This window comes from Apteryx rowi, unplaced genomic scaffold (assembly GCF_003343035.1).
Source record: "Apteryx rowi isolate R43461 unplaced genomic scaffold, aptRow1 scaffold_50, whole genome shotgun sequence".
Classification (NCBI taxonomy): domain Eukaryota; kingdom Metazoa; phylum Chordata; class Aves; order Apterygiformes; family Apterygidae; genus Apteryx; species Apteryx rowi.
The window spans coordinates 1,855,861-1,877,902 of record NW_020450761.1 but is presented as its reverse complement, the minus strand read 5'-3'; the positions used below and the strand labels follow the sequence as shown (position 1 = coordinate 1,877,902).

The window sequence follows — 22,042 nt, the reverse complement described above, 5'->3', positions numbered from 1 at the left end:
TTTATAATTTTAGTTCTAGAGAGAGGTCCCCAACATGGAGCAGAGCCCCACACTAGGTACTGCATAAGTACCTAATACACTGAAGTGTTTGCTAATCGAGGAACAAGCCAAGTTGATTTGAGTATGAAGGAGAAAGTAATAATACAGTAATAGCTAAAACAAAACCCTAAAATTAGAATAAATGGTGGTCATGCAGCCAGAGAGCCTTTGGGTAAACATGATAGCAGGGAAGTTAAAAGATATATTTAGAAAAGGTCAATGAAATGGCTACACATACATTTGTAGGGAGTCTCTTCCCATGCATGAAAATGTAAGAAATCAACCATGTATTGAAAAGTTAGAGCCAACAACTTGATAGCAGAGCAGATGACACATAGAGCAGTTGCACTGAAAGAAGTTTTAACAGGAAGGTGACAGTGTTTGATAGGCTAGGAAAGCAGCAGCACATGGAGGGATGCTGAACAACAGCTGAAGAGATAAACCAGGATCATGATCTTCTCAGCATGGTTGCAAAATAGGTTCAAATTAACAAAGACAGTATTTTTCAAGGACAAAGAAGAACTGTGACAGACAAAGATAATTTTAGCTATGTCAAAGAATTAATTCTTTCTTCTTCACAAAGGTCCTGCATGGTCAGAGAAAGACAAGGATGCATAGGAAGATTTGTGTGGGGACAAGTGGAAGAAAGGGGTAGCTGGAACTGCTAGAAATATCAGAGAGATTAGAATAACAGGGTGGAGAAGCAGAACAAGCCAAGGGGGAAGGTACTGTCAGAAGAAAGGGATATGCAATATAAAGCATACTGGTACTTTTAGAGTCACACTTGAGAAATGGGGAGCATACATACAGTCGGCAATGAAAACACACAATGAATCAAAAAAATGTCAACAGTTCCTGCAAGAGAAGGCATAAAACAGCTCCCTGACCACTTTCAAACTTAAAGAACTCTACGCCCAAGAAGAAAACAGAAAAAAGCTTATCCCTCAGACCCTAAAGCCATCAGTAAGAACTGTTCTTTCAGTTGAGTCACATGTCATCCATCTTCCTTTTATAAAAAAGTATTTGAGTGGATTCCTTGGAGACTATGAGATTAAGAAAAGATTCCACAAAGTCTCCAAATCATAAATGAAATGAAATAGAAGGCTGTTTTGTATAAACAGTGTTTTGGGATGTATTCCAAAAGATAGGATGGGAAGAGAATTAGCTTTAAGAATAAGAACAGCAATCCAGTCTGCAAACTAATCCAGAAAAGAAATATTCACAACCTAAAACAATATCCACAATCCAGTATGAACTGGAATACTGATTTTAATGCTAAAACTAACCTCAGGCTTACACACTGAACTGAGGTAGAAAAGAAGGGCAAGGACCATATTTGTTAAGAATATGACAAACAAGCTTGCTACATTAAGGATGCGCACAGAATTAGCACTTTATCTTAGTTGTGATCACAACGTTCAGCCTATATAAAAACAAATACTATGTCCTGATATGTATACAACTTCCCCTCCCCCTAGATATGCATCACCATAGAACTAAAGATTTCAGGTCGTGTGACTCATGGGGGTTACTGAGCCATCCGTACTTACAGAAATACATTAGATTTCAATTACATAAGTGTTCTATATATAAAAACACACAGAATATCTGTTTTTCTGTACTTGCTCTAGATAAAGAGAATGCTAGCCTGCTAAACACCACCCATAAAGCATACAATAATCCAAATAGTAGATGACATGAAAGATCAGAAGAGTGTCTATTTCAAGAACGCTAATATGGAGCAGGTCTCAAAGATGGTAGCTTCTGCCATTTTAAACTGCCATCTTTAATAAAAATAACAACTTTAAAAAATATAATGAATATACTTTGAACATATTCATCACAAAAATTAATCTCTCTGTATTCCTCTTTATATAATTATTTTCAATAGTAAAAAAAGCAGATTCAGAGAAATATGAAAAGAACTATTCAAGTTATGGAAAAAGATGCAAGCAGGGAAATACCTAAACAATTGATTTAAATAATAAAAAAAAAAAAATACAATGTGCCTTGATCATTACTTCAAGAATCTATCAGGGCAAAACCACCCAAATTCAAAATGCTCCGACCTATCTAACCTTCAGCTGGCCAAAGGAAATAAATTTCAGAGTGAGTAACTTTCAGAACAGCTAACTATCTGAAACAGTTGATTCTCCACATAGGTGAAGTCTTGATTTAAAGGCTGACTCCTTAAAATATATGCTCAAGCTCAGCCCTGCATTACTAGGCTTGAAAGAGTGATGGAGGACAGTTACGCCCTTGTTATGCAAGAAGTCAGACCAGGCGATTGCAGTTGATCTCAGGATACAAAGCAGCACTGCAATTTAACTTTCAGACTCTTTTGGACCAGAGGAAAAGTAGAAATGACTACAGTGACTCTGTTCTTGATAAGAGTTCCTTTACTGACTGATGTAATAACACAAGTAGACAACCAAGAAACTAAATCCTTTCAATATATGCAGTATTCAGAACAGTCATCCGTGAAAGAGGTTCCCTTAACCAACACCTTAAAAGAACTAAGGTTTTAGTTCCAAGGAAATCAGAGGATGTTCCTGCCTGCTTTGAGATCAAAGTTTTAATGCAACAATAAAAATACAAATTCAATTAAAAAAAAAATCAATCCTTAAACTTTAAAAATATACACTATGTATTACAAATTCAAATATGAAAAATTCAACTCCAATAGGTTGTATAACACTCTCCTTACAAAGAGGAAACCAAAATCATGCTACATTTCAACAAATGTAAGAACCAACAGCCAACTGACCCTAGTAAAATAAGGTTTCAGCTGTAATTCTACTATTGCTTTTTCCGGTAGTTTAAATTATACTAAAACACAACTGATGATCCATTTTAAGTTCCAAGGTTGACTTCCAATCTGAGTATACGTGCCCATAAAACTATGAACAACTAATGGATTTTAACACACATGAACAGAATGTTTGGAAATGCAGAGTGAAGAAAATATATAAAAAAATTAGAACAAGATGCAAATACACATTAAATACAGTGCATGCCTACCAGACACATCCAGCGTGTAACAGAACGTTTTTCAGTTGATATATTGGAAACAGGAATATGATCCTTGGAGACAAACAAGATACAAACTTTTCCAAAGACGACAGAGAGGCTAAGCATATACTAAATCTACAACAGCCATTCTGACAACAATGTTAATGGACTGAAATGTATATCAATACAGTATGTGACAAACGTCATAATAAGAGTCAGAATTACAGCAGTAGAATTTTTTTTAAAATAATGTACACCTTAAAAATATTCTGTTTTATGCTAGTAAAAATAAAATCAGACAGACTCTGGCTGTTTAATGCTATATAATGAGGAAATGCAAGTATCTCTTCAACTTACTCTCAAAGTAAGTATGATAAGGATAAACAAATGGCTTAGTAATGTCTGAAACTGAAATTATTTAATTCTAAATGACTATTTTAACAACTCACAATACTTTGTAGCACTTACTACCTCCCTTATCATCCCCTCACTTCTAAAGTAGTATAAAACATCCAACTGCCAGGAGAACTATTTCATTCATAAGCTTACTACATATTGATTTTGTAGGCTACTTTTCAAACAATTGTTAGAAGTATTAAATAAAGATATTAGGCACACTTGACTTTCTTATACAGTCTGTATTTCAGCTTCGAGTTATCAGAACTGTAAATTTTAAGAATGTGCACGTGCATCTTTATTTGGAATGTATGTAGAACACAGTTCCACAATTAAATTTAAAGGTTTCAGCTTCAAACAAAAATACACTGAAAAAAATATATATATAAGTATCAGTGACAACTGTGATGCATTACTCTTGTTAAAAAAACACCTTCTATACAGAACATAACCCTAATATGGGAAAACCTGTAATGGTATATTTCCATATCTTAAATATTTTGGTTGCCACCATTTGGGGTTGTGCTGCTGTCAGCACTGCCTGGCAGACAGTGCATTAAGAAGGCGGTAAGGTTCTAAGTGACCAGATGAGGTTATGAGCACCATCTGAGAGCCCGTGCCATTTGCCCCTACCTCCTCCAACTCACAGCAGCTGCCTGTTGCCAAGGGCATGATTAAATGGCAACAAAGCTGTGAGGAGCAAGAGAAGGGCAAGAGCAAACTCCTGCAGCTGATTCACAGCACTGGAGACAGCAGCTGAGAGGAAAGACCCATCTTGGGTTGCCTCTTTTAACAGCTCACTGAGACAATCAGCATTAGCAGACTGCACAAGGGATCACACTTTTGTATTACCTTTTGTAGAATGATAAAATGTCAAATGTTTAGACACACGCATTTTACCCAAAATCATGCTTTTTAGCCCAGTCAGCTACAGGTGAAAAAAAATGTATTTCTGGGGGATAAGCAACACCTTTTTGCCATACCATAGCTTGATCTACTTTAAAGGAGTCCCTTAGGCTGTTTTGTGAGATTCATCTGTTCGAAATGGCCTACTCCACTACTGATCCTCCCTAAAACACCAGTGTGAAGTGACATTGAACTGCTGTACTGAATTCTGAAGCATTCTAATTTAAAACCTGCTAAAACGGAACAAAGTCCAAACAAACTTTAAGTGGAAGTCTCCAAAATGTGAAATGAATATCTCAGAACATCATCAAGTAAAATTCTTGGTGAAAACAACAAAAAAGTAGCAACTAAAAATATGTAGTAACAAAAATGAAATAACTGATTTAGACAGGCTTATAGCTAGTGACTTGCATTCTGGAATACACAATTATTTTCCTCCTATATTCTTGTAAGAGGAAATGGGTTGAACATTGTCAGAGTTTTACAGCTATGAGTAAAGTCTTGGGCTTAGTGAAATCAATGGAAAAGTTTACCACTAACTCTGAAGTATACAGAAAAGGAATTTACCCAGTGCTGCATATACTTTGCCTTGCTGTAGGATTGTAAAAAAGTGGAACCTGGTGAAGTAGAAGACAACTAATTCAACATCCACGTATCAAGTAGCACAGTAGTATTAATGTATAAAAGAATCTACTCATTTCAGTAGTTGAGCAGCAGTTAGGCTGACTGAGTCAGAAGGTGTATAGTGATGCATTCCACCTTGTTATATGCTTCAACTACAAAATTATACGTAGCCTGAAAAGATCTATGAGATGACTGCATATGCCAATTTCATAATATGTCTAACTGTTGATTTCAGAAGAAATCTCAAGTTATTCTGGGATATTTTTAACTCATGAATTGTGTGGTGGATCTTGGGAAACTGCATAGACAAGATATTTGCATGAGAAGCGGTAGACTAGGCGTAGCGGAAGATCACGCGGTGTGACGCGCAGCCTAGGGGTGGAAACGAAGTGCACCTGTATGTAAGCTTGCRCGCAGCCCACAATAAACGCCATTAGACGAATGGCTAACTAACCTSTTTGGCAATCTACCACAGTGGCTAATAGGACTGCTCGCTGAAGGCTTGCGCATTTTGCTAATCCTCATAATTATAGGCTTATGCTTGTGTGTAATACTGAGCTGCGTYAAGAAAGCCTTGCTGAAAGTAGCGGGCCAAGTCTGGATTGCTCGAAAACAAGAAGGAGAACTTCTGGAGGAATGGCTGGGCTTTGGGGGGGGGATATAGTCTGTTGGAAATGAGCAATCCYGCCTATGCCTTTAAGGTTTTCCCTGAATGACGAAGACAAGGACATCGCCTGCGTTAAGAATCGAGAAAAGGGGAAGCAGCACACAGCTCTGATCACGAAGCTAGTAACGCAAGTAACCACCCGACGGCGGTCCCGTCGCGGCACACCGCACATACAGTAACCTTGAGCAGTAGCAGCAGTGCTACCAAYGCAAGCTTCCGCCCAGCGGCCTGCTGTAGGTCTGCCATGCGATCAATGACGTCCGCCGTTGCTGTCGTCCAGCTGCCGGAATAAGATGGGCTCACTTTCGCTTGTTTCGTTGCGTCCCGCTCGATATAATGAAACAACGTTGATGGGAGAGGGGGAGATGTGGAGGAAAAAGGATGAGCAGGGAGGCACTGCGGGGCGGAACATGGGAAGGTCGTAACGGGCGGAGCACTGCTGCCGGAGAAGAAGGCGGGGCTTTACAGCATTATAAAAGAGYAGGACACGCTTCATTAAACGCCATTTTGCCACTCCTCATATTGGTGTCTGTGTGGTGATGGTCCGGGGTCTGGGGGGAGGCCCCGTGCCTCCTCGGTACGAGCGAGAACGGTAACAGAATTGATAGCATGTCACATTATGGAGCAACTTACACTCTAGCCCAGGGATACAACAGCAAAGTAGACAAACAAGTGATGATCTAGTCATGTTACTTTCTGGATGCCGAAGAAAATACATTAGGATCAGGTCTGCTCTAAGGCTAAGGACGTCATGTGTGCACAAACCCAATAACAACAGTATTCCAGATATACCAGCGCTATAACACTAAGTTGTATGAGAAATGATGTTCAACACCTTAAATTCACCAGTCTAAGTTACCGAATTCTTTTCCTCTGATCTCTTGTGACTTAGTTTCCCATTTGTAATATTACCATTTTATTACTTTTGGAGAAAAGAATATAAAGGAGAAGACTTAAAAAACAAAAAAACAAAACCCCCCAAACAACTGCTATTTGAGAAGCACCAGTATTGTGGATAAAAATGCCCTGAGTCCATGAAAATAACAATTGCCTCTTACTGCATGGTATTCAACTTTTGCCTGAAATATACTACGTACGGTCCATACAAGAAAAGTAGAACAATGTATTAAGTTGGTTTGTACTTAGCAAATTCTGTCCACCTACATGCTCAAACAAGTCAGTCAACTTCCAAGTGTTTACCAAGACTTTGCTCTCCACCTCCAATGTATTTTTTGTTATTGTTTTACACAGTGATATAAATGCAGTATTTCTTCTAGTTTTCTATATATAAAGAAAATTGAAAACCTTAGTTCCACTATGTGGAATTATACTTTTTTCACACTAGTCATCATGAGGATTAAAATCTTTAGTTCCCCACTTTGCTATTTCAGTTAATGGAGTTACTGGTAACAATAAAGGTAGATATTCATGCTGGCTACTCACAGTGAAGGGAGGACACAGAAGTTTTGATATTGGTTTGTCAAGACATTGATCACAGCTTCCAAGTGTCAACATTCCTACATTTTGGAAGAACAATAGTGGCTCCTCTGCCATTCCACCCTTCCTCTCCAATCTTAAGAAAGACTTCTTTTGTTGCCCTTCCTATCTGACACCATTCTGCCCATCCTCACCAAGACACTCAAGTCTTCAGGAGAGGTTGTTCAGTCAGCACTACTGTATTATTAACTGAAACAAACTAAGTATGAGAATTCCCCTATAAGAGAATTGATAGGATCAGGGCTATTTGTAGATACATGGAATGTAGTATTAGCGCTTTTCTCTTAATGAGCTCTCCTCTCTCAGCAAAAGAAAGTAGCAAGAGATGGGAAGCAGAGGAAGGAGAAACTTAGAGGTAAGCATGTGGTTAAGTACTTCCTCGGACTGAGGTTCCGGATAGAGAAGGTAAACTAAGGTATTTGGACTACTTGCTACCTGTAGGTGACAACTTTCTTGAGTTTGTCCCATATGAGAGGAACTCTTAAGAATATTAAGCACAGCAGAGCAAACAGCAGAGCAAACTGCAATAAAAAGAAAATGCTATATAACTTTTGCTTGTTAACTAACTTTTTCTTCTTTTAAACTGCTCTGTGCCCTAAGATCTATAAATTCTTGAAACATCTCATTAAGAGATACCTAGCAGTTTTTAAGGAAGTTATGTTTTTATTCTAGGCCCTATATGTAAAACAACTACAGAAAGTTATTTCTGTCTCCCTTGTCAAATAGACTATGAAGAACATCAAACTGCTAATTTAATAAGAAAAAAACATGCAAGCAAAGTTATTTGGCTCTTGGGGCAGCAGCATAGCAGCAGAATAAAGTCAAGGCATTTCTAAGGCCCTTCTGAAGCCCTCCAGGGAACAGCAACTATTGTTTTTATTGTCTGATGGGGTTTCCACCGGCAGTTCTCTTTCCTCAGTCTATACCTACGTGTAAGGTTTATGAGATGATTCTCTTTCTGTTAAGGAGAAGAGTGGTGGCACGGTAGAGAAAAGTTACTACTGTTAATATATGTACTCATGAACACAGAAATGCAAATCTGACTCACTAATGTCAGTCTTAGAGGTAGAACTGATGGGAGCAGTTCACTAATGCAACTACAGTATGTTGGAAAACCAAACTTGATGACATTCAAAAAAACTTTGTCAAGGCAGGAACAGCGTATATTTTGAGTACTGGAAATCCTAAGCTGTCAGGGTAAACTTGTGTTGAAGTGGTATGGGTTTCTGGAATGACATGAATCTGCTCCAGCCACTGTTTCACTCCAAATAAAAGAATTTGGGGGGGAGGGTTTGTTTTTGTTTAAAGGAAATACTTTCAAAAAAATATCCTCATAAAATGGGGGGAGAGAGAAGAAACAGAGAGAAGCATTTTACATGTAGAAAGGTAGATCTGATCAGCAAAACACCAGGAAGAAAAGTTTTCCAGCAGGAGAGAGATAGGCAAAGAGATCTTGCCTAAGTTTACTAGAATAGAACTATATTACTTCTGGCTGATCAGTGAATCTGTTTTCAAGTAAACAAGGGCAACAAAAAGCAGACAGCAGTACCAGTTCTTAGATTTTCATTTGTTAATTTTATTTATTTATTTATTTTTTACAAATCAGCAAAGCACCAACTACTAGACATGCAGTGTTTAGCTTTCAGACTGGCTAACAGGGAAAAGAATAAACAATATTACTATTTTAATGAACACTGAATGGTTACTATGAAGTTTTACATCTGATATTAAAACATTACAGCAGATGTAGGTTTCTGTCATATAAGGCAAAAAAATAAGTTTTGAATGCTCCTTACAAGGATTAGCAATATAAAAACTATTTTTGTACTAATCTCAAGCACACTAGGCAGATTAAATGCTGCATCTCCTTAAGAGACCCTACTCATTTCTCAGTAGTTCTACTTATAATAATTTCTACTCATTTAGATACATCTCAACGTACATTTTGAACATGTATTTACAGCGTAGGCCAAATCATTTTAATGTTTCAGTCTTAGTATGCAAAACATATTCCCTCAAATTCATTTCCTTCTCCCTCCCTACAAGTACTTTTTTTTTTTTAAAAAAAAAACCTTTACCCGCAAAATCTGTTTCTGCTGATAGATACAGGTCTAGTTTCACAGAAGTACTGTTCTAGCAAAGTTGCTTATTACGAAGAACAAAACTGCAAAAGCAGTTATAAATTTAGGTAAAAACTACTCTGCACTTTAAATAGGAAGAATGAGGACATTGCAAAATGCCAGACAAAATAAATAAATAATCTTAGTTTGTTAATTTCCCCCTTGGTTAATTAACACCTATAAATGACCTTTAGCATTGACAAGTCCAACTTCATCCAGAAAGCCAAGGTTTAAGCACATCTATCCAAATAGGATTGATTACTGATTACAGCATTGTGAAGAGCACAATTCAATCTGATTTCTTTTTTTTTTTTTTCTTTTTTTTAAACAGGCTGGAACTGCATTCCATAGTAAGCTGATGTGACTGCCAATGAGGCAGAATACATAGAGTCATTACACTACAATAATGTTGATGTTACCATTTCTACATTTATCTAAAGCACAAAATGTATATCATTTTAGACTGAAATTAAACCTTGCAAGAAATAATTTTTCTTTATATTGTTTGGAATTAAAAACATATTAAATTGATCCATTATGAAAATTCTCTTCTCTCTCTCTCTCTCTGTGTTTTTCAGACCGTGTCTGCATCCTTAGGCAATGAAACAATTTTTATAATTGTAATAAAACAAAAGTGTTGACTTTAAGTTAAGAAAATTGTTGCCTGAATGACTAAATACTTCAGCAAACACAATAAATTCTAAGTTTAACATACAAACAAACTGCATGCTTGAACAGGTACACACATTTCACAATTTTTGATACATAAGATTGCTTAAACTTATTTCAGTTTTAGTCTTCTGCTCAGTGCTTATAGAACAAGTTCGCAAATTTGCCAGAGAAATCCAGTTTATAGTACAAAGTACAGCAGCAATGTTATACTCCAATAAGAAACAGGATTGAAGCATCTATCTTACAATTGTATTTCAATGAAAAGCCTAATAATGAAAGTTACTTGCCCATGTATTTCTTGCTAGTTCCTTGCCATTGAAGTTTCAGTTTGGCAGTGTAAATTGAGACTCTCAGATCTCAGTGTTCGCCTTCTCCCAAGCTCAAAAGATATATCCCCAACAAGAGCATATCAATACATTTTGCAACCAAATCTCTAGAATATGTTTGCACTTTAAAAACCATCTCCAAACAATATCTGGAAGAATTCTTCTTTAGAGCAGAAGAGAAGGTAGACTTACCAGACTTACTTCCTCTGGAGTTTGTAGCAATACAATTGATCAATTTAATTTCAATTCTAATTGTTTCAGCAATAGTTTGGTGCAGATTTTTTGTCTGTTTGAATCTTTAATCTCTCAACTGTAAATATCCCTTCTAATCTCAAAGACTAACTATTTTAGACTCCATTAGCATTAGGAGCCAAAAGGAATGCAAAGCACCCTACCCAAGGTCTAAACATTATTGTCACACTTGAGAAAGTACAGAAAGATTCCCTCTCCCACATCCACAGAGGAGGAATGAACTCACTTCAGCTGTTCTACTTGCTCTCCTACCTGCAACATAGCTAACCGTACAGAATAGTACCTATAGACAGAAGATGTCTGATCTTCCAGAAGCATGCAAACCAATCTCATCCCATGGTAGAAAATACAGATAGAGTAAGATGCTAACTCCACAAAAAGGTAGAGTTAAAAACGCATGCAAAATTGTACGCCAGGTTGACAATTACTTTCCACACTGACATACTATATTTGATCACTTACTCATCTGTGATGGTAATAATGTTTTCTGTGATATAAGTTCAGTTCCTAAAGCCACCCTTATTTGCCACACTACTTGTGTAGTAGGCTACTGCTTGAATAAGGATATTCAGTTCATAGAGTGGAAAAAAACCACACAGAACTCATTTTCACATTTACAAACTAATGTGAAAGATTGGTGGATGTATGGTCTTTAAAACTAATTTCAAGAGAAAGTCTTCACCTGTTCAGTCTGAAGTTAATGTTAGCATTTTTGAAATATTTAATAGAGAGACTAACAAGACAGATATTTAAAGTAGGCCATTTAACATATACTATATTAAACTTCATTCTTTGTATTTAGTAGATTCCTAGCAGCCAAATATGGTACAAAACAAAGGACTAAGTATCTCTGAAGAACAAATTTATGTACACACTTAGAGTATCTCATACCCTAGAAGATCAATGATTCCTCAAAAATCCTTTGGACAACTAATGAGTACAGCTTATTTATACAAGCATCACCTGTCTTATCAATTACAGATGAAATGTTATTTAAAAGCATGATTTCTAAGTGTCCAAAAGTTAATTAATTTAGATATTCTTCACTATACTGATATTGCAATATATCCCAGATGTTGCTGTTATTAAGATTTTGGCAGGGTGGGGGTGGGGGGAGGTGGTGTTACATTTTGCTTCTTTAAAGTTTCATGAAAATTATACATTTATTTATATTCACACTGCAGATGAAAGAAAACAACTTTTAACTGTTAGCAGCTGTAATATTAAAGCATTATGCAAGCGAAGGCGGTACATGTATTGCCATAACACGAAAAACCATGGTGCAGCTTGTCAGCATGCTACTGGATCTCTTTACTGTAGGTTTATCTGCTACTTAATCTTTTGTTGATGAAAATTTGGAGGAACTATTTTAATATTACTAGTCACTCTAAATTCTCAGGGTATTCTAAACACAAACCCTGTTATCCTTTATCAGTTTTCTGTGCAAAACATTCATGCAAAAAACTGTGATAAGCATTTACTAAAAATCTAATACCCCTCCAGTCTCTTGAATTTGTGTAAAGCATGATACAGTTATGTAAACTACTCTATCACTTTACAATATTAAATATTTTCATTTTAAACACCTGTGAGAGTATTATTTATTAGTCAAAAGTTATTCAAAAATTTTAAAGAATGGTTTTTTACTAAAGGGCTCAGCTTTTTTTTTATCAGATGGAAGAGAAAATTATGCACCATAAGCATTCTGATTCCATTTTACTCTATTATTTTAAAATGTATGTTACAAAAATTAAAATAGTAAAAGGCCATTTTAATCCACATAATGGCACATATCACCTGTCTGTCAATGAGACATTTAAAAGCATCTCTTTATTAGAAACACAAATCAATATACTCAGGGGACTGCAATAACTGCTTCAAGCAATTTGCATTATCATTTCATTCTTGATGTTCCTACTCAGACTAACTTATTATGAATGGCGTGAAAATGGCAACCTGTCACAACTGATTTTTTTTAAACCTCTTGCAAGAATTCTTTCCTTTCTTAATATAATTAAGTATCTTCTTTCTAAACACAGGTCTAGGTTGTAAGATACAGTCTACAACTGAAGTTTTATCTCTTCATAATTGAGGTTTTTTTCCCCCCCTATTCACATTAGAAACAGTGCTGATGAAACGAAGAGCTATTTGTATTGTTTTGAGCTGGAAGAACCTTGTACAGAAGGAAGCATTCATCCTTTTGGCACCTCTCTGGCAGATAAATCTCTTGAAGATATTTTCATTGCTAGAAAAAATTCCAGAAGAACATTCTGGGTACTGACTGGAACCTCAGTTATCTCACTCTCCTTCCTCTGGGAGTCAGTATAACTTTTAGTAGTTTTAGTTATAAGCATTCCTTAAAAATATTGTGTAGTTTTGGTCAAATACTTTTCCCAGAAGTTTTTTCTGTAAAGCAGGATTTAATAACTAGCTGTGACATAGAAGTATAGAAATCTGAGGATGCACATTTATACTTAGATGTTAAATATTTTCATTAGTACCTATATCAGTCTTATTTAAATGAAACAGTACCTCTAAAAATAATTTTACTTCTGAAACGAGCCTCAAAATAATTTAGCCTCCTAGGCAGAATGAATTCTGCCTAAGTGAACTACTTATACGAAAAAAGAAGCCAACTTCTTGTAACAAAAGTTGAAGTCAATCCAGCACACATGAAGTACATCAGAATAAAAGTTTGTAGGTCTTTGGATTTAGGTGTGCCTATTTTAAGTCTTAGTAAAACAAACGTAATAGATCACACAGTAAGGATAACTTACTTTGTTTTTTGGATTGGATGTGTTCATTACACTTCGAGTCTCCTTCCCTGTGTAAATGACAACACCAATTACAGTTCCTGGGCAAGGGGAGAAGAAAAAAAGAAAAAAGGTAAATCAGAGGTGTCAAGTAAGTAGCTAAGAAAAAAAAGTTAGCAGAATAAAAACCTGCAATAAATTACAGTTCTTCAAACAAATTAATTTTATAAGGAAAACCCCAGACATTTATACAATACACACAGTATCATGAATGGGTTTTTTTTCCCTAGGCTCTGTAATAAATGATCATTATCACTTTTTTAAAAGTTAACATTCATAGAATGACAACCTGCTTTCATTCTTTTCAACAGAAGCAACAGTTTAAATGTAACCGGTTAAAAATTTACACTCAAACTTAAAACTGTCTCAAATTGTTTTAGGTATTTTAACATACAGTAGAAATAGCTGCCCTTCACAAGGAATACAAAAATGAATACAATGGTGCTGAATACACACTGGACACAAATTGCCTGCTATGTCATACAGTGACATAAAATTTAGTCCACTCATTTCATTACCTTCATAAAATCCCAGAAAGAAATAGTCACCTGTTTATTAATATAAAAATGATTCTTCAGTTCCAATTATCTTTCAGTCATGAATTTTTACCTGATGGTATAGGAAAACCCGGATTCAGCATCACTAAATTCATTTCTTTAATAAAGAAAAACTTAGATTTTTATTAATATTCTAGTATCATTCTTTCTGGCATAACACAAAACCCTTGTTTACTTTTTTCAGGTGACCTGAAATAGTCTTATGGAAGTTCAACCAATTATGTGACAATTTTAGTCGTCTTTATCCTAGAGAGAAAACAATGCATCTTGTCAGCACCACACTGCTCAGAAAATTTTATAGGGTAGCAGTATTACACTTTTGTATGACATTAACTTGTCTTTCATAATCAGCACCACACATAAGGTCTGCTATCACTATTCTTACAGCGTAACAGGCTATAAAAATTTGAAAGAATACACCAAGAACAAAGATCAAAATACAAAAGGTAAAGATGCTGATGTTAAAGAAAGGAACTCTCATTCATTCAAAAGTGAAAATGCAAGTAAAAGCCTTGAATTCACATTCAAAACAAGTGATTACACACTATATCTTTTGGACCATTAGAAATCATTTTTTTCTATTATTTTCCTCTCCATATTAAGCCTTGTTCTTAAGACTTCCCTTGACACCACATTTTCCCCAAAACTATTTTGCCTCTGTTGACAGTTCCACATGCGGATCTGTATCTAGGTAACATGCCCCCAAAACACTCCAAAATTCTTTCTGATTTGCATAAAAAGGTTAGTCACTGATACATAATTTCTGAGCTCTTTCTACTGGTCTCCAAACCAATGCCCAAAATCTGTTTAGGGCACTTTATTTTGGAGGTATCTTGCAACCTGATTCTCATCCATCTTTTACAATGATTTTGAATTATACTATACATGGATTTCCACTCCCCCTCTCCCCCAATAACAAGCTGGTTTTGAAAATCTTTTGTTTAGTAAAAGCTGGGAATGAGTTCTCTATTCCCTATGTTGCTTTCCTCATGAGTTTCAATAAGCTACTCTGGTGCAGCTCAGGAAAAGAAAAAAACTGTTCTAGCTGCCTGTTATTTTACTGCTTGAAAAGCTGGTTTCAAAGATAAAAATCAGGTAAAATGCATTACAATTCGTGACACCACTAGAATAAACATGTGGCCCTGGACAAAGAATTAAAAAAAAAAAAAAGAGGTGGTGTAGGATTACACACAAATAATCAGGCATACTCTGAATACTCCAGCATGCGATCGTATTAGTTCTTGGGCGATATCAAAAACTATGTGAACCATATATAAAAAAAAAAGTGCTCAAATTCATTAAAATCATGTGCAGAACCTGGCACAAAACAGCACTTTTTACAGTTGTGCAATTATATAAATTGTTCTGTTTTTATCTAAAGTGACTTTGCAAGACTGATACCTGCCCAAGTGATCACAAATTTCCATTAATATAATTCTCCTCTCAATAGATCTCTCAGAAGGTCTCAGAAAACAGCATTATGTTGTTTAGCAGTTTGAGACGCATTGATCATTACAGTAAATTGAGAGCAAGAAGGAAAACTCCATACTGTAGGGAAACCTTTGACACTTAAAAATTTAACTGAGGACTTCCTCTCTCCCTCTTCAAAAGAAAATCTACCAAAAATTTCAGTAAAACCAACACCACAATAAGTGATGTCACAAACAAATCATCTGAAGGATTTGTAACTGAATTAAAGATAACCTAAGAGGTTTTCAAAATATTTAATGGTTTAAATTCTTTGGATATATTTAAAGTTGTTTCTTCAGTGATTGCGTTTTCTGAAGTCTTCACTAACCAAAACTCCTTTCCTTCCGGGACTATTAAAAAACAAAGGGCATAATCTCTAGCAAGCAAATGGAAAATTCACTTATTTAAAGATGGCTTGAAATGTAGATCAGCAGCATCCAAAAAGGGACAAAGTGTTCAACAATCCATTAATTCCCAGAATTCCCAGATTTTTCAATTGTCATATGACTTATACACCATAAGAAACAAATCGTGTCTAAACAGTAGGAATTCCACAGCAATAATACACACTCATCTTAAGAATGGCACACACAACCCCCATCTTGCTGCTACCATTTTAAAACTCACTGGGATGTTGCCTGTAAGTGGAAAAAAGTTGGACTATTTTTTGCTATCCCCTTTATTTAAGAAGAACACAAGGATGGCTGCATGCTTTGGACTTGAGAGACACGCTTTGATTTTCAGCTCTGCCAAACGCTTGCAGCAAATTAGTCTTTGTACTTCCTGCAGTTCAAATAAATGTTTGCACACAGTATCCAAGTCTCTGTCAGGGCTTTACTATAGCAAGGAGCAGAAAGCACTTCAAATTTGGTAGCAATAATGAACTCCATTTGCGTATCTAAACTTTTCTGAAACTAGAACATCAGGGTGCATAATGCAAGATATACCAGGTGTGACAAAATTATGATAGAAATGGTTTTTAATTTAGCTTACTTTTATTCTAAGAGGTTAGGAGACAATACTGAAACCAGTTAAAGTCAACACCTCCCAAATATACTAATTTGAGAAACCTTACTCTCCCAAACTTTATTTGTAGATATAAAAAGGCAGCACAGATTTTTGTTCTTGATTTGACAGTACACAATTTTGCTGAAACATAAGTTTTTTGGTTCCCAAATTTTAGAAAGAAAATAAAACTAGTCTTATAGTAAATACTTTTCTTGGGACTTATACTGTTCTAGCAATAGAACCTTTTTTCCACATAGATCTCTTTATTGTGGTATCCTGATAGTTTCATGAGCTTTGGCATTCTGGATTCAACACGTAGTTGATAAGATTCATTGAATCCTTTATATACTCAATGTTTATATACTTTACTGTTACTGATCTGCAAGATTATCGATTTGTGGTCTCTCTCCTCTAAAACTGTCGGGACAACAGCAAGCAGAGCTGAAGTTTTGTGAAGTTTTTATTCCCTACATAATTCCCCCAATACCTTTCTGACACCTTTCTAACACCTATCCTGACCTTGACCCTCCATATCACCTTGACTAATAGTAATGGCATGCACCTTGGGGATATTAGGCTCTCCTAACTAATGTAATGTGTTTTATATAACACGTAAAAGGAAATGTCAGCACTCATTTAAACACTGAAAGGAGGGAAATGGTATGCGGCTGACACAGTGGCTTCAAGGAAAGGGCTTCTCAGGAGCACAAAGGCCAAAGGTTGGAGGAAACATCCTAGCAGATCTCTGCCCCACAGTCCTGATCCTCTACAAAGATTTTCCTTAAGATGTAAACTCAGATCAAAATAGAGGCTTGCCAATGGCTGAATGAGCTAAATCTGACCCCACTACACAGTAGATTCACAGAGGGAATACTTCTGATCACTACTCCCATGCTTTTTCCTCCTTCTGCCTCCCACTTACCTACTCCTCTCCCAGCTTACAGAATAAGAGTATCTATGTGTGAGGACAGGAAGGCTTTGAAAAGAAAAAACACTGAGAGCAAGGGAAGAGAACAAGCCTGATAAAAAACACTGTACTGAAGAAGAAGCACATCCAGGAAAAGGCTTAATGGAAGCAATCCAGCAAATCACCCATGGGGTAAAAGCAGTGGGATTCCCAAGAAAATAGCATTTCCTCCTGCTTTTTCTTGTAAAACTTAGTTACTCCTCAGATAACATTCTTGGTCTCTTTTCCTTGCTGCTGCCTGATCTTGTATCTCACAAGACCTTATTTGTACCTAATGCTGTGAAACCTATATATTTCCCCCCTAAACTGTACAAGTTTAGAGTAGGCAAAAAGGCAAACATGAAACTGAACTGAGGCCTGGCAATTGCATCATAGCACCCCCTATGATGCCTTTGCACACAAGAAATAGGACATCTTGCATCTTTAAAAATATACACAGTAAAATAAATACTCCAAGTCAGGAAGAAAGAGAAGCTCCTACCCCCACAATTTTCCTTTTTCCTATGCAAAATCTTCTTTTAAATTAAACATAGGTTTTGTATCAGCACCTCAGCTGTATATGCCTTTCCTGGGTGTCTGTGACGAAGTTCCCTGTCTCCACACCGAAGACAGACAGTAGCAGCCAAGACAACAGTGCGGGTTGACCCCAAATGCTTTATAACAACCTCTGAGGGGTCAGCAAGGGTATCACAGCAGTCCCGAGAGCTATGGGTAACATAGGTGATGTACTTGCTCTGCTTGCTAACAGATGATGCCCAAGGTACTTACAGAGAGTACTGGGTGAAGCAACCCCCCAAGCTCTGAGGCCATAAAGAAGGCCCTACGGGACAGCTGTAACATCAACGATGTACCGGCAACGTTGCAGGGCAGAACTCTGCCCTCCACTGTCTTGGCACAGGCTGCAGACCCACTTTCTTGAATCAAAGTGGCCAAGTAATGGAAGATTAGGCTTGCACACAGACACCCTATACTCTTGGATGAAAAACACCTGGATTCAAAGCTGTGAGCCCAGACTGTAACCAAACTAAAATACGATGCAAGAGAGGCTGAGGCAAGGTAGCAATGTAGAGAGTGGACTTTCAGTAGAGAAACAGCACAGAGTTTCCCTCACATGTTACCAGATGCTTATTCTTCTGGTTTCATGGAATTTAAATGGCAGTTGCCCCAAAACTTTGTGTGCAAGCATAATCTTCTATTAAGTCTTGCATATATAATCAAAGACTGTAAGAGGCCCATGGTAGGTACAGGGAAAGTAGAGGTACTTGCAAACTTCTTATAGAAGGGAGCTTCTATCTCTGACATCCTGACACAGTAGGCTCTAAGCAAGGCAGTTTATGATGCTGTTACTAGCCAGTGACAAGTGTTTTATTAATAAGATTTGCAGTTGTCCCAAATCTTGGAAATTCAATTATAAAGTCTTTTTTTTTTTTAAACTAGGAAATTCAAATTTAATTAGCTTAGCATCAAGTATCCTAACTTGGCTATGCACCAATCATCTTGGAAGTGAGATGAAAACAACTGAACGATACATCAGCTACCACCAAAACTAGAACACCTTTAACAATCTCCTGATCGTAATGCCTTATGGTCTTCTTCACAATTATATGCCCAGTGTGCCTATAAGAACTTATAAATTCCTAGTTAGATAAACTACAGACTGAAGATAATCATTTCCCATTATTCATCAAAGGCCTAACCCTGTCAAGTGCTAAAATTACCTCCATAGAGGTTTTGAGCAAATCTTAAGGTTTGGATTTAAGATACCATACAGAACCAGCAAATGTCCAATTGAGTTGCCCTTAAGAATCCTATCACACTATTTAAAACCATGTTCAGACAAAGAATTATCTATCTTTTCACATATTTTTCCATTGCCCTTATTAATTAACGAACCCAAGTCCTTCATGAACAATTAAATCTTCACAATATCCCTAAGATAAAAAGTGGCAATATCTTTATTTCATATTCTTTCAGGTGGTGAGCTAAGGTATAAATATTAAGGATCAACGTTACCACTAAATTTGGGTGCCAATTTCAGAGAGTCAGTTCAAGAGCCCTCAGACTTTGTCTACACTTTAAAACAAAATCAAATCACCCACCCCCAAAATGAAAACACAAATAGTTTTCAACAGAAAAAATGTCAGTATTTCCTAGCTTCAGAATTTCTGATTTTACAAATGTATACTCTTTGGATGTAGTTTTTCCTGTGTATAAGTTTGAGAAAAAGCAGAGAAAAAACAAGTTTACACAGTATTCAAATTTTAAATTTTTAAGTAGAATTTTTTTATGCATGTTTACAGATCTTGACTACTTAAGTAAACAACCTAACTGATGACAACTGTAAGCATCATCCATTTGACAGAACAATTTTAGAGAGAATAGTTTCCTAGTGAAACTCAAATTATTTGCAGATAAAACCAAATAATGCTGAGCATCAAAGAATACAATGATATTTTCAGCTTTTGGAAAGGAGTGCTCAGTCTCCTCTACTATCTCCTTAAACTTGAATGCTTCCTCATAACTCTGCAGCATATCTCTATCTTAACATTCTCCTCATCGATGTAAAGTCAGTCTCCACTCTGAAGGCTTCTCCTTAAAGACTTCTTAGAGCTTAGTTCCAGTTTCCCTCCAGACCCTTTACACTTTCTCCCCCTCCCTCCATACCCTCCTCTTGGCTAAATAGTTCCAATCATTCTGATTCCCCATTCTAAATCCCAGCTCCTTTTCAGAAATCATGTTCTCACAATTCCCAGTGCTTTTGTGCAGAAGAATAGCTAGATCCCTTTCTACTGTCCTTTTGACTTTTCTTGTATAGAGCAAACACTAAAGAAAATCGTTTTCCGCTCTTAAAAAAAAAAAGGTAACAATGGCTAACTAAATATGGTATCTGATGTGAACTCATTAAAACAATGGAGTCTAAATATCATCAGTAATTCATGTGAGCCTCTCAATGAAGTTACATAATTATATAACTGATTAATACTTTCTGATTAAGATTTGCTCTGATAATATTTTCAGCAAGCTCTACCCTCAGTATGGAGACCACATGAAAGAAAAACTCTAATATATACAAAATCACTTGCTTTTCAGCATGACACTATCCACATTGAGCTAAACAAGGAGCTTTATAACCTGAAGTTTTAATTAAAAGAAAAAGGTCAATGGCTTTAGTTACAGTACAAGGGACAGCACAACTGAAACAGCAAAATTTAAGTATAAAAAACTATTAAGGAGGATTAGAAAGACATGAAAACATGGTGAATAGCATGAGGAAGGCAGAGAGCAAAGCAGCATGAGATTAATAGCCAGAGACACACAAAGATTTTCAAAAATCATTAATATTTCACAATGTAAAATAAAGATATACTTCCACAGAGAAGTTTGTAAATACATTATCAGCTTTGATATTGCAACACTTACCTGAAGCAACAACAGTGCTTGCCCATAACGTATTTTCTAGGCTAAGGCTTTCATGAACTGCTGGATCACTGTCTTCCTGTTAAAAATATGAACAGCTAGTAAATCAAGATTACTAATAATAGTCATAGTTGAGAACAATGCCAAACCATCTGAATAAGAATAATTTACACAGGATGTCTGCATCCTTATATTAACCACTGTATAACAGTATTCACTGCATATGCATTATTTGTGTGTATACACACATAAGAAGAATTTTCCAAGAAGTGAAATAGTGATTAAAGCTAGTATTACTTAAATCTAATTACATTCAGTGAACAACTAAAGTCAATAGTGTTTTTAAAGGTACATGTCCTTATCCTCAGTTGTATCGAACTGCAGAACAGTTTATTCTGCAAAGCAGTTAAGGAGAGTTAAGAATACTAAGCATCAAAAATTAATACCCTGTTCTCTCTGACAATGTTAATTATCTATAGTTCATATGATAAGTTATGGTCGTCATCGTTCTGGAAACTTAATGACACCACAGCAACTTCAGGGAAGAATATTTAGACTTTTAAAATAAAAGCACACTTGCATTGTCTTACCACACATTTATAAAATATATCTCCAATAGAAAAATACTTCCAATATGAAAATGCTCCCACGATAATTTAAATGTTTCTTTTCTTTCTTTTTGTTTTCTTCTCTCCTCCCAAGCAATAATGGTCCACAGACTGATGAGAGATTAAGTCTGTTTACAATTTGGGACATGTACAGATTTGTTGTTCATTAGCAGCTGTGAAATGTGCTGTTTACAAGTCCCCTCAACTAAAGGAAACTTTAGAAAGCAGATTATTTAAGTGTATTTGATCAAATTACAGATCACATTAAACATTTTGTAGAAAGCCAGGGGGAGGGGAGGGCAATGATTACCAAAGTGAATAATAAATTCTATATAATATCAATAACCAAAACCTGTATCTGTTTTTCACCTATATTTTCAAAGAGCTGCCAAGTACAGGATCAACTGTTTAGAAACCTCTTTGTTTCTAACAAAAGAAAAATCTCCAAATAAGTAGATATATTTGCATGCATACTTCAAAAGATCCCTACACATAGCAAGGAAACAATAGCTCTTTTCTCCTAAATAAAGCAAAATCATTTTTTAAAAGGCATAAAGAACCATTCTGCCAAAAAAAAAAAAAAGGGGGGGGAGGGAGGAGAGGGAAGATATGGTATTAGCCAGAAAACCCCCACCGTTTTTGGAATCAAGACTCATAGAAGAAGTGAACTTTCCATCAAGAATTGTCAATG

General features: G+C 36.1%; 1 protein-coding gene across 5 annotated transcripts in view; it reads right to left on the bottom strand.

The window, feature by feature from the left end:
- The window catches only part of ATP9B (ATPase phospholipid transporting 9B (putative)), a 180,387-nt gene that overhangs the window by 68,640 nt on the left and 89,705 nt on the right, over positions 1-22,042 (bottom strand). For all 5 annotated transcript variants that reach the window (XR_003255779.1, XM_026079780.1, XM_026079781.1 and 2 more), the window contains 2 exons: positions 20,747-20,822; positions 13,289-13,365 (listed from right to left, as the gene is read on the bottom strand). Coding sequence is in view for 4 of the 5 variants with exons in the window: in XM_026079780.1 (XP_025935565.1) it covers positions 13,289-13,365; positions 20,747-20,822 (153 nt within the window). In the remaining variant the exon portion in view is untranslated. The remainder of the gene's footprint in view (positions 1-13,288; positions 13,366-20,746; positions 20,823-22,042) is intronic.